General features: G+C 42.3%; 1 protein-coding gene across 1 annotated transcript in view; it reads left to right on the forward strand.

Moving 5' to 3' along the window:
• ADAMTS17 (ADAM metallopeptidase with thrombospondin type 1 motif, 17) overlaps positions 1 to 13434 on the forward strand; it is a 107681-nt gene that overhangs the window by 71014 nt on the left and 23233 nt on the right. Inside the window, exons 12-13 of the mRNA XM_010085437.1 lie at positions 3 to 162; positions 2140 to 2275. Of these exons, the coding sequence (XP_010083739.1) occupies positions 3 to 162; positions 2140 to 2275 (296 nt within the window). The remainder of the gene's footprint in view (positions 1 to 2; positions 163 to 2139; positions 2276 to 13434) is intronic.

Genomic DNA, 13434 nt, shown 5'->3' on the forward strand with positions numbered 1-13434 from the left:
AGGTGCTGTTATTTCATGACCAGAATTATGGAATTCATTATGAATACACCATTCCTGTAAACTATACTGCTGAAAACAGAAGCGAGCCAGAAAAGCAACAGGATTCTTTGTACATCTGGACGCACAGCGGATGGGAAGGGTGCAGCGTGCAGTGTGGAGGAGGTAAGGCCGTTTGGAAGCTTGGTGGGACTTGCCGTATGGTGTTTACAGACACCAGCCGTTAGAGAGGTGCCTGCAGATGACAGTGTTGCCAAAGCATGAAGGAAACTGGCCATGGGAATGGATGTTGTCGTAATGAACTCAAAGGAGAGCTCATTCTCACCAGCTCTCCCAGCTATCATCCACATCCCTACAGTTAATTTTCACCCAGCATTTTGGCAGGGACGCTGCTTTGTCGGCTCATTACCGTAGGCTGGAGCTGCACCTGGATTAGTGCTCCCCGGATGGCTCAAGGCACCGCGTGCAGCCCCATATCTCAAGCCTCCATCACATTCTTGGAGCAGAGTTTTTGCAGGTGTTCAGGCATGTTCACTGAATGACACTTCCTTCCCCAGGGATGAAACAGGGGCAGCGCTGCTGTGACAACTCCTGGAGATTGCAATCAGACGCTTTTAATGTGGGGTGGACTTTCTGGGAGTACATGAGCACATTGCAAATCACAGTTTTCAGATGATCCCTAGGATGTGCTGAGACAGATTTGCTGAAACCCTGGTGGGGGTTGATGCCTGTGAAACTAGAGACTGGTTTGTCAGCCACTGGCCATTGAATTTTCAGTGCTGGAAGAAGTTGTTTTTTCCCTGGGGAAAATGGATTGTTTCCATGCATTCTGGCCAGTCTTTCTTCACCACCAGACCCAATTATTTATCATATTATGTGACACAAAGGAAGAGTGCTCATCTGTACTGAAAGCATGGAATTTTTTTTTCAGTAAATAGAGCTCATTTTAAAATGGGCACTTACTTTTACTCATGTTTTAAAACAATAATTTCTTAGAGACATTAAACCCTCACATGCATGAGTAGGAAATCTGTTTGTGGCTCTCTTGATTTCTGTTGCAAGCTGCCATATATTTGAATCAAATCAGTACTTGGCAATGTGGTTCCCACCAGTAGGAGCTTGGATGGCAATGGCCTCTTATATTTTGGATGCCAGATGCTTTTACTGCATATCCAAGCTGGGAAGGGCTTTTTCCCTTCCATACGGACTTTCACAATTTTTTTATTAACAGAATTTAAGTTATTTTTTAATATCTGCTGCAGATCATATATAAGCTCAATTTGGTGCAGACTCAGCGTTAAGAAGAGTAGCTGAGAAACCGAAATAATTAGCAGTAAGGCAAAGTCACATGGTGCAGGGCTGGAATTTTCCCTGTCACATCTGGTCATTGTCATGCCACCCTGTGGCGCAGCTTTCCTGATGTCACACAGTGGAAGGCTGGACCCGGAGGGGTGCTGTCTCAGTGAAGCTACTGATGCACAGACAGTTTATGTGAGAAATGCTGACTGCTCCTGAGGTGTCTCCTACTGGCAGGGTTTTTAAACCTGGAAGACCAGAAAATGAGAAATAATTTAATTTTGTGGCCTAATTTCACCTCTTTGTGGAATATGAACAAGTCTAATTTATCACTCACACATTGAATCCCAGTCACTCCTTTCAACCCGACTCTTCCGGAATGGGAAGCAGCAAGAGGCAGCTGTCCTGTCATTATCAGTCACTGGGGTGGGTGGTTGTGTGGCTTCAGCTCATGTAGCCGGATCATCTGTCCTAGGTGATTACAGGGCACAGCTACATGTGGAGGAGGAACCAGAAATGAAAGCAAATTGTTTTCAAGATCTTTTTCACATTAATCACAAGAAAGAGAAAGCCCAACGTGTTGTTCCTGTGAAGGAGTCAATTTCACAATTATTGGGGAAAGATTTGTAGCTTTTCTGAAAAAAAAAAAAACAACAAACAGAACAGTACAAAGGCAAGACAGAAGTGGGAATAAGATTGCTTGCAGAGGCAGTAGGTCTGTGTAGATAGCATCTTGCAGAGACAGTAGGGAGCTCCTGGCTTTTGAGTTTTGGTTAATGAGTTGACATAATTTTGTTCTTAGCCACTGTTTTCCTTTTTCAGAGTTGTTTTTTATTTGACTTGTAGGTGAACGGAAAACCATTGTGTCCTGTACTCGAATTATTAACAAGACCATGACACTCGTGAATGACAGTGACTGCCAACGAGTGAATCGCCCCGAGCCCCAGGTCAGGAAATGTAACACACACCCCTGCCAGTCACGGTAAGGAGTTAAAAAATCATAAAACCCAATATCCTTTTCCTTCACAAATCGCCCACTTCCAAAGCCTCCATCTGGTGAACATGGTGAAAATGTCTAAAAGTATTGGGACACATTGTTAGCCATATTAACCAGCTGTAATATTAATTTCCTTTTGTTGAGCAGGTCAGATTTTCATTACCTCGGAGTCCATTTAATTTGTAGCCAGTAAGGCCAGATTCGATGCAAGCTGCCTTCAAACAGTGCTGCAAAAAAACCTCACAAACAACCCACAGCCTTTAAGCTACTCTAGCTGACTCGCTGTGTTGCATGCCTGATCTGTATTGGCATAGTTCAGACTGCGAGTCTCTAGGCAAGGAGTGTCTCTTCTTCATGTGAAGTTTTTACAGTGTCTAACAACACCTGCATAGTTCTGGAAACATGCCCGAATCTTGTTGAAGTCAAGAAATTATGACAAAACACGTTTTAGATGCTTTCCTCAGGAAGGGTGCTTTTCTGCATCAGTAGGAGTAATTAGAGATCTAATAATAATAAGTTCTAAAAATAATAAAAAGCTCTCTGTTTGATTTGGCAAGCACTTTTAGCTGAATTAATTTTGATCTACATTGTATAAAAAGAAGACGTTTCTGGCCAAAATGATGAAACACAGGAAGGTAAATTAATTTGTTCAGTTTGTTTGCTAAGAAAAAAGTTCACTCTAGCTCTGCAGTAATGTTTAGCGTTGTGGAGTAGTATAGGTACTCCACTTTTGATAGTAGTTAGATCATAAAATCAACCTAGAATAAAGCTCAACAATTTTTAAAAAAAAAAGCATATTCAAAACAATCTGCTAGCTGTTGCATCTTGTATAATCAGAGAAGCCAGAGAAATGTACCTACAAAGCTAATCCCACTGGCAGAAACAATAGAGAAAATAAGAAACAGTACACTTCCTTCTAATTAAACCTGTGCTCTGATTAAAGTGCCCTGAAGCAGGGAAATCCAGTGTCAGGTAATCCATCAATATGGCTCGGCTGTTTCAGGTTTCATTTTCTGTCTGCAGTGCCGATTATTGCTGCTGTACAATATTGGGGCCATACTACTCTCAGCGGTACTGAAAGGTATAATGAGATACCCCATGTGCCTCTAGGTGTGTAAGGAGAAACAAACTCCCAATGACCTCAAGGAAAAAGCTGTCATTTCCATGAGGAGGTTTCCTAAATTCAGACCCGAGGGATCTCTGTATGGAGTTCCCAGGCAATGTACAGCCACCCTTCAGCACAGTTCTCCCCAGGACCAGTTATCACTGGCACAGTGACACTCTCATTGGTCCATTTATTTCAGAGCAATGACAGCAGACACCAAATGTGCTTAGTACCCAGAAAGGCCACAAAATCCTTGCTGATGATCTGATAGACCACACTCCCTCGCTCCCTCTGTGTAGACCATACTTTCACACTTAACATGCTTTGACTGGAAACATTTTCAGAAGCACATTCTCTATGCCTCTGTAGAATTTAAATTTCCACTTGTATTTGCCCACCCAGATATTAGAAATGCATGCTTAGCATATTCTCTGACCAACAACATCTTAAAGAAACCATTCTCTTTCACCATATCGATGCTTTTTTTTATGAGCCCTGAATTTGTTTTAGGGTTTCGAGTAAAATTATTGTAGCATCTTGTTACAGTAAGGTCCTTTCCCATTTCCACTCCGACCTAAGCCTTTTACCTGACTTCAGAGGAAGGAACAATGCTTTCCTTTCTGCACTAAACCTGCATTTTGAACTACATTTATGCTTTTACTCAAAATTTAGGAGAATCACCTTACAGGAATTTGTTTCTAGAGAAGTGTCGTCTGTCCAGCACAGGACTGGGTGACAGGACAGTCAGTCTGTCTTTCTCTTTCCAATCCACTGTGTGACTTCAATTCACTATCCCACACTGTCCCTTTGCTTCCTCTCCCAATCCATGTGTAACCTGGGTTGCAAACTCTTTGCAATGGGGTGAGATCATGTTGTATAAGTAGAGGAAGAGGAGGAGGCTGTTGAGAGTGTAATAAAAATAAAAAAATAATAATCCACATTATACATAAAGTGATCTGGAGAAAAAAGGGTATGATATTAATAACAGTGTCTTTCTTCCAGCACGATCCCAAAGTGCTTTGCAAATTACATATCCCTTTGAACTTCAGCCGCCTCTCGGGAGAGCCAAATAACGTGGGGCAGGGGACAGTAGTTTCATGAGGCCAAGGAGAAGTTTAGAACTCCGCAACTGCAACCTAGCTTATGAAAAAACAAAGGGTTGAAAAAAGGATTGGATATACTGACATGTTTTAAAATTGAACGTCAGAGAAGAGAGTTTTCTTAAGGGTTTTGTTGAAACTCGCAAAAATAAAAGAATCTTTCATTCTTTATTATTGTTACTCTTTCACCTTTTAAAAAAAATGCCTCTTTTTCTTCCTATTTTATTTTTTATGTTCCTTGACCCTCTTTTTCCATTAAATTCTTTACAGTTTCCTTTCCTGTCCCAACTGCACCCTATTAGCACCTCTTTATTCTAATCCTTTGCCTAGCTCTTTAGATATTTTTTACAAAACCCTGCTGTAACCAGATGGAATCTGGATTCTTGCATGCGGTGCGTATGGGTTGTTTCCAGCACACTGAACACCAACCCAAATATATAGGCAAACCCAGCACTCATGTTGGCACAAGACTCAGAAATCACAGATCACATCAGCTGTTATTACTGAAAACATAGGTCGGCCAGTGGCCACACACTTCAGCATGCATGGTTGGGTCTGTGAATATGAAACTGCTCCCCTCTAATGCAGGAAAAGAACCAAAAACACATGAAATTTCCCAACTGTTAGACTTGTAATGGTCTGTATGCAAACACTGTTAATTTTCCTCCTCTTTGCTGTAATAGACAGAGTTTGAGTTCTTTTAGGGACCTGCTGAATATGTAGTGTTCCTACACTGATGCTTAACAGCAGCATAAAAACCAGAAATCCCTGCCTTCATCTACAGAAAACCACAGGAGAGCTGAGCCCTTATTTTCACCGCTTGGGACTTGAAAGTATCTCCTGAGTCCAAGGGTTAGTTTTCTGCTGCAGTAACTCTCCTGATATGTGCTTTGCTTTTTTCGTGACTGCATCATATTTATGGCTTACAGTCATTCGAGATGTTTTCCTCCTCATTTCTTTCAACATATGAATCCTACGTTAACACAGAAATGCTTGTTATTAGTCCCTAAGCACACAACCTTGCACTGCATGCTATTAGTTTTCATCCTATCTCTGTTATCACAGCACTTAAGGTTACTCAGTTCTTCCTGTATGACATCCTAATCCTCTGTAGTATTAACAACGCTTCTAGATTTTGTATTGTCAGCATTTTCCCCAATTTTTCAGCAGTTTTCTTCTTTTTGTGCCAAGGTCATTAACGAACATACTAAATTAGATCAAATGCAAGACAGATCTTTTAGGAAGTCCACTGGTAACTAGTCTAAATTCCTTTCATACCTGATGCTCCTTTACAGCACTACGCTGTGGCCAGTTCTCACCTCCCACACGAATTGCGCATGGATATCCATGTTTCCCATTATATCACCAGTTTCTCCAACTTACATAAGCATTTCCAGTGCAGCAAAAGGAGTTCTTTACTGATAACTAAATAGATTAAATCTACCACGTTTCCTTTGTCTGGAAAAGCAGTTATTTTAGTCAAAGAAATACAGCCAATGAGTTTTGCCTGGAGGAAACCTATGTTGTATCCATTTACCACTATGTCCTTGGTTATTGTTTCCCTCCAAATCTGCTCTAAAAACTGGCACGCTGCTGAGGTCGGGTCTGTGGTTACATGGATCACTTCTTTCTTTCTTTCTTTCTTTCTTTCTTTCTTTCTTTCTTCTATTCTTCTTTCACTTTTCCATCCATGGACTGGAACCCAGCACCATGCTCTCCGAGGGCTCACACACCGCAGTGATGCCCGCTGGGGAAAAAATGAAGCCCAGTATGAGTCAGCCAGGGCCTCAGCTGGCTCAGCACCTTGCCAACCTGCCCGAAAGGCTAGTGACCACTCAGAGCATGGTGCCTCTGTGTGCAATGGTTGATACTGCCCATTGCTCTGGTTCCTGGGCTGGTTTAAGCTCTTGCTGTCTGAGAGTCCACCTCTCCCTTTAGAGTCCACCATATACCTGTGCCAGTGCTCTGTGTGCCAGTCCGAGAATGCAGAAGTCAGCCTGTCTCCCTGATTCTGGGCTGTTCGCACCATGTTTATTTGTGTTGTCATCACAGGCAGATGGGGAGCAGAACAGTTTTGACTTTATTTTGTGAGTTGAAAGTCTTGCAAATAGTAGAATTTGGGGGGGAGCAGTATGATGGAAAACTCCGTGAGAATGTTAGCAGATTACTTGCAGGGCTGTATGGAGATTACACTAAACTGGAGGGACATACTGGGAGTGTCTGTTAACTGAAGGGACTGAGCTAGACATGTAATGGTTCCAAATGGGTATGTTCTTTCATTAATGCAGTCAGACTCTTTTGGAACCTGTACAAATGTTTATCATCCGTCAGGTTCAATGGCAATGAGTTCAAAACCTGATCTGTGCCGTGTGCTAAGAAACATCTCCTTTGGTGTGTTTTGAATTTGGTTAAATGAGAAAAAAAAAAGAAAAGGAACAGCCGTGGGGAAGGTTTCAAATCATTTTAGCCTGGAATTCTGGCATAAATAGTAATGTTAGCACCCTCTGATCCAAGGAGGCACCACGTAAGAGCTCATTTTGAAGTACTTCCCAAAACTGGAGTTGAGATCTCTAGGATCAGTTTGAGCTTAATGAATTTGCCAGGACTGTGCTGGACACTGTGCAAGGCGCGGTGGCTGCCCGCGGCTGAGCGAGCGGGCAATGCTGCGCCCTGCTGGCTGCTCTTCAGGGAAGCCATCCTGGACGGTGGGCAGCTCCAGCAGGTCTCCAGCAGGTTTTACAGGAGGAGAAGGCAAATGATTAGACCAGAAAGCCTGGGACACTTCTGGGCACATTTGTGAGTGAGTAGCTGATGTCCTGCTGTAGGCACATCTGGTTATCACCATCCACTAGAAGGAGACAAAATCACATGCATTGCAGGTTGTAGTTCATCAAGTACAGCAACAGGCAGTCAGTAGTTAATCAGCTAGTGAAAAACAAAAAGATATTTTCAAGCAAATCCATAAACTCAACTCAAGGAAACAATTCTGTAAGAGAAGTAAGAGAAGGCTTAGGAACAGGCAGAGAGTAGATTGAGGAGGGCTTATTGGCTACTGCTAAACACATTTACATCAAATAATTCAAGATGGCTTGCTAGAGCAGAAGTTAATTTGGCATTAGTTTTCACATGGAGTCATGAGACAGGTTTCTTATCTTCGCTGTAAAAACCCAGGCTAGCTTACATCACAGGTTTTTTACCATTATAAAGTTTGACTCAACAACGTTATGGTTAAACATTGCCTTGTTTTAAAATGTTACGTGATCTGTGTTTCTTTGGTTTGAGGCTCTTCAGGCCAAGTGCAGTCTTTACCCACACAGAAGGATTAGCAGGATAATCTAGCAAAATATTTAATTATGAAATTCCCCCCTGCTGCTGCCTGCTCTAATGCACTTCACACTGTTTGCATCTGGTGATGTGAGCTGAGGAAAAGGCACTGCCTTCCTTGAGAGGCAGGGAATGGGGCTGGACACCAGTTGCCCTATCAAAGATACACCAGCCACGGATCAGGGTAGGGGTAACTTGCTGCAAAAGGGCTCTGAGAGTGCAGACATTCTGCCAGCAACAAGGACACCTACTCACACCAATGCCACACTGAGTCCTCCAAAACTGAGCGATCTGCTCGACTGGAGGGAGGGAGGAGGGAGAATACAATGTCTTCCATTTAAAAAAAACTTCCCAAGGTGCACGTCAGTTATAAAACATTGTCCTATGGCTGATCTTATAATTGGTGGGAAATAAAAAAAAAATAAAGCTGTCAAAATGATAATCACTAAGGAAAAAAAGAAACCTGTGTGAGTGAAAGTTGGCAAGTCTGTTAGCAGGGTGACTACTGTACTGGAAAATTACTGAGCACTGTTTATAAAGGCAATCAGACAGGAATGTTAGTCTTGGAGTTCTACTTTCGACATCAGCAGCTGTATTATTCTACTAGATTCCTTATACTTTTTTCCCAAAAAAAACCCCAACCTTCTAGTGACTGGGTGTGGCACAACCTGTTCCCAAAAGTCAAGATTCACCTGATTATTTTGACCCCACTGTGGCAGAGATACGGTGGAGAGTTTCAGAAGTATGTAGGAAGAGAAAGGTACAATAGCAGAGTGTGCGTATTTCATGGGAATCATGAGTCCATTTGTAAACAGTGTTTTCTTGCTTCTACATATTCAAGCATGAACTAAGTTTGGTACCTGTAAGCAAAAACTATCTGTCAATTCCATGTGGCTGATTCTCAGAAATCTTTTCCAGTTCTCCTTGCTAAAATTATCCAGTGTGAACTCCTGGCCCCGCTGCAAGTTGGTCTGAGTTTTGCCTGACATCAATAAGAGCTAGTTTCACCCAGGTACATCAGAAATCTAAAAGTGGCTTCGACATAATTTCACATCACAAATTGCTGCTAAAGACAACCAATGCTAACTAGATGTGGAGTTATCCTCACCTGTATGTTAGTGCAACAATGTGTGTTAAACCAAAAGTTATGCAAGAAAATCTTATTAGAAATAGAACCCCCCCAATTACACTGCTTTAGATCAGTTATTGTTACAAGTGCTTTTTCAGACTAGCTGTGTCTTGTTTAGTACAGGCTAGTTGTAGTTAAGAGCCAATTCTAAAAAAACAGGTTTAATAAAAATATAAAAATTTGTGTTATTGCAGATGTGTCTTTGGTCATATCCAAGTTATTATTGTGAAAGCAGGGAAATTAATTTCACTGTAGCATTGGGGATGGAACAAAAGTAACGCAATCCCTGTAGATAGCGAGTGCATGTGCAAATATGTCATAAATGTTTAGTTAGTGGAAGAGAACCAACTTGCAGACACTGGTCTTCTGCAGGCCTCGAGACAGAAATAACCAGGTGAAATTTAATGGGCTGCAATCTTTAGCCTAGAACATGTAATGGCTTTAAGTTATAAGAGGCTACAAATCTCTGAGAAGTGACCTCATGTCTTTTGATTGCACTCCTCCACCCCATCCTTCAGCTTTGACCCATTTCGTCTTCATGGCTTTGTTTCCCAAATCCTTCGCTACAAGTCTTCATTTGCAGACATTCGTCTCCCCTGGGTTTATGTACACAGTGCCGAAGACAATTTTTTTCCTAGAAAATGTGGGAGTCTGAGGCGAGTAGGTAGAGCGGATAATTCAAGGTTAATGACTAATCCAGACCATAGAAAGATCAAATGATGAACTGAACCTCCAAAAGATATTTCAAGTTTGCTCCAGGGGCCTGCCAGATGAGTGTTGCCAGAGCAGATTAGAGGAAGAACTCCCAATTCCTCAGCAGAGATACTGAGAGGTCAGAGGTTGAGGAAGATTCAGAAGACAAAGATTTGAAACAGCCCTCTCAAATTGCATGTCCTGCCCATCCCAGCTTTTTGAGGCTATAGAAAAACACACCCTTCTCAGCATTTTTTAGCTAGAAAGACAGACACTGACTGGGTTAAAAAATCTGTGCTTAAAAGTTCATCACTTTCACCCTAAATTTAACCACCAGCAGGGATCACCTAGCTCTTGAATCTTCTATAGAGGTAAAACTACAAAAATTAATACCATGGATAAAGCCATCACTATGGTTGTGAGAAAGATGAGTGAGTTAGTCACGTAAATCAGTGCTTGTTGGAAAGATGAGAGTCCCTCCGGGGACTGCAGCTAGAGCACTCGCATGATCCAACAGGGGATAGGTTATAACCTGGGAGAGAAGGACCAAACTGAAAAGAACTGTGGCAATCCCAAAGATCAGTTTACAGGCTTAAAACATAACTGGAAGCCAAATGCTCTACATGATATACACAGGGCTTAACATACAACCGTTAATTGGCTTAGTTAGTAATACAGAGCTAGCTCGGTGTTTTAAGTTAGAACGCTGGAATTATTGTTTACATTATCATAAGAAAATTACTTACCTTTTTTAAAAAAAATGAAAAGTAAGTCTTGTTCTAAAACACATCCAGGTGTGTTCAAAAGGTGTAATGACAGTGCAGAGAGGAAAATCTATCTGTAGTGTAATTTAATAGTAGCCACAATGGGACATTGTACCTCACGTTTTTCTTTCCTGTGTGTATATGACTTGCAGATAGTAATTATGCTAATACTTTGCTGAACCAAATGGGAAACTGGCAGGAATTTTCATATTTAATCACTTTATCCATTAATCCTCGGTCTTTCCAATTTGGTTGTGAACGATGTTGCTGAAATATAGTTGCAGTGATTCTGTCTCTTACAGGCACTGAGATAGTGTTTTCAGCTGGCTGTGAAGGGGGCTTCAGGAGAGCTGTGGGGGAAGATCAAGGCACTGCCAGCACGGGATGTAGGACTCACAGTTACTTGTTTGCCAGATCATTTTTACGAGTCATTGAACCAAGCAGAGGCTTCACTGAGAGGATGAAGTTTTGTGGTCAAAGCGATTATCCCCTCTATTTGAAAACATCTTACTGTACTGATTATTATTATTCAAACATTTAACCTGTCACTTGTCTCTCGGGTATGAAACTAAGCCCCTTACTTCAAAATAGCCTTTGTAGCTGGCCCTACAGATGCCGTTCTGACAAAAAAACTGGAGATTGTCTGTTCACCACAGGCACAGCTTTGTATTGATTCCCTGGGTTTTGGCTCGTGCCCTGTGCAATCATTCTTCTCTTGAGGATGATAATATTTGTTTTTTCTGTGCCAGTTTTCCAGTTACACTCTGGCATATCTGTGCTAGAGCAGCACTAGCCAGAGACCACTGAACAGGGTAGAAACGAGGTGATTTCTCCCCTCCAGAAAAGCAACAACAACAATTAAAAAGGCATTTTTCTTCCTGAAAGTCATAACCATAACCTGACTTCTTCAGGCATCTTGCAGATAGTTGGCATGCCGCGTGCTGCCCATCCTAAATGCAAGCTCACAGCCAGCCTCTGCCAAGAATGTATTTTTATCTTTCTCCTTTGCTTTCAGTCCCTTTCCCTTTTTCTTTTGCCAGTAGCTGTAGATCACATCTTCACTTGGTACTTGTACTTGAGAGTACAGTACTGAAGTGAATTATTAGTTCAGTGGAGCCTGCACAGAAACCGTTCCTGGCCCTGTAATTCACGGTCAGTTCATAAAGCAAAGTCCCTCTTTCCCCCTCCATGCCCTTGTTGAGCACCTCCTTCACCCAGATAGATTGCTGCCTCTGCATTTGCTCTGACAGGGCAGAGCCCAGCTGATATCGAGGGAGCCTGGCTATTCATTTCCATGAACACTGATTTCTGCACTTCGAGGCTATTTTTGTCAGTCAGCCCTAGTATTCAGTTACCCAGCTGGCATGTTCCCATTCCATACGCAAAATACCAAGCACTCGGCCACAGAGATGCGCCAAAACTACTGTCTAGAGAAACACGCTTGGTGTCTTGCCAGCTGTTTTAGCCAACGGAAATTCACAGATGTGTCAACTGCTTTAATGCACAGAAACATTTGAGCGGGGCCCTGTTCCACAAAAGACAGGTGGCCTGCCTGCCCGATCCCATCCTGCTCAAACCAACTGGCTCCTGCCTTCACTGTCAACACAGTCATCAGCGCTGTCACACCAGGTCATCACTCAGAGCATTTGGCGGATGAATTCATGACAATTGCACCACGTGAAGATGTTTCTACAGACTGTGCAGAACTGATTTTTCCCCATTCAGGAATGGGAAGGTGGGAAACAGTTGTTTGATTCATGTAGGAGAAGGTATGCAGCAACTTCAAAAGAAACGTGGTTAATCAGTTGTCACGTATGGTGTTCTACCTGGACTGGGGAGCCTTCAGCAAAATGGAATGGTATTTCCGAGCAGACTTGTTTTTGTGGAGTCTTATTTTGAGCCACTTATCATAACAGACAACCCAGAATTGGGTGACAAGTAAAAGATTCATGGTGTAAGGATACTAATCTAAATGACAGTCCTAAACAATGGGTGAGGAGGTCAATTACCTGGTGAGAAAGGCACGATAGCCTTCCGGTGCACAACGCCTGCACAGTTCTTGTTCCAGTCTCTCCCTTCACCCAGGAAAGAGAACATGTTCCTCATTGACAGACTGCAGGAAGCGTAAAGATTGATGCTGCTTGTCTTTAGGAAAATAATCGTTCCTCCCTGCACACCTCCTGATTCAGAGTCTTGTTAGACATTTTATTCACTGCCTTGTAGGCCAGCTCTAACCACAGCGCTGCTTCCAGCACTTACTGGAGTCACTGGGAGCCTTTCAGTTGGCTTTCAGCTCACAGCAGCAGTCCTTTCCTTACTTTGGAGGAACCCAAACACCTCACAACGTTTTTCTGGGTGTTTGCCGAAGAGTCTTTAAAGACATAGCAAAGCAAACAACAAAAAAAGGCTGTGTATTTGTTCCCAGCACACTTTGATCAAAAGGGAAGGAAATAGCAATTCAAACGTGCTTACAAAGCAAATGAATCCCAAAGGCCCAGAGAAACGATGGAAAAAAGAAACTCCCCCCCACCCCATCCAAACTGGGTTATGTCCCATCCTTGTGAGCTGCGGCAGCTCTGAAACAACACTGTAGGATTCTTTCTATAGGGAAAATTTTGTCTTTTTAAATACTTCTTGAGCCGTAGCAGTTAAACGCAATTCAGATTTTACAAGAATTTTATAATTTTTAAATATTTTTTTTCTACTTTTTTATATAATTTTATACTTACCCAGTAAGTAGAGGTTCTCTGCACAGCTCCGCTGCACAGTGAAGATACGCATGCAGATGTACAGTGACTTTCCCAGGTACCTCTCAAAGGCAACAATATTTGTGGCACAGGATGGTCTGCAGATAAGCCTGTCTTTACCTGGCGGAAAAATGCAGCTGCATTGTAGAGATTGGGGGTTAAAGGGAGCTGTACAAATCTGTGTTTCTCTCTCATATGGAGACAGAAGCAGATACTCACTTGTATACCAACCCCTTCCTGCTTTACACACTTCAGCTTCCAAAGGTACCAGATCTCAGTGTG

Source organism: Pterocles gutturalis, unplaced genomic scaffold, assembly GCF_000699245.1.
Source record: "Pterocles gutturalis isolate BGI_N339 unplaced genomic scaffold, ASM69924v1 scaffold450, whole genome shotgun sequence".
NCBI classification, from domain to species: domain Eukaryota; kingdom Metazoa; phylum Chordata; class Aves; order Pterocliformes; family Pteroclidae; genus Pterocles; species Pterocles gutturalis.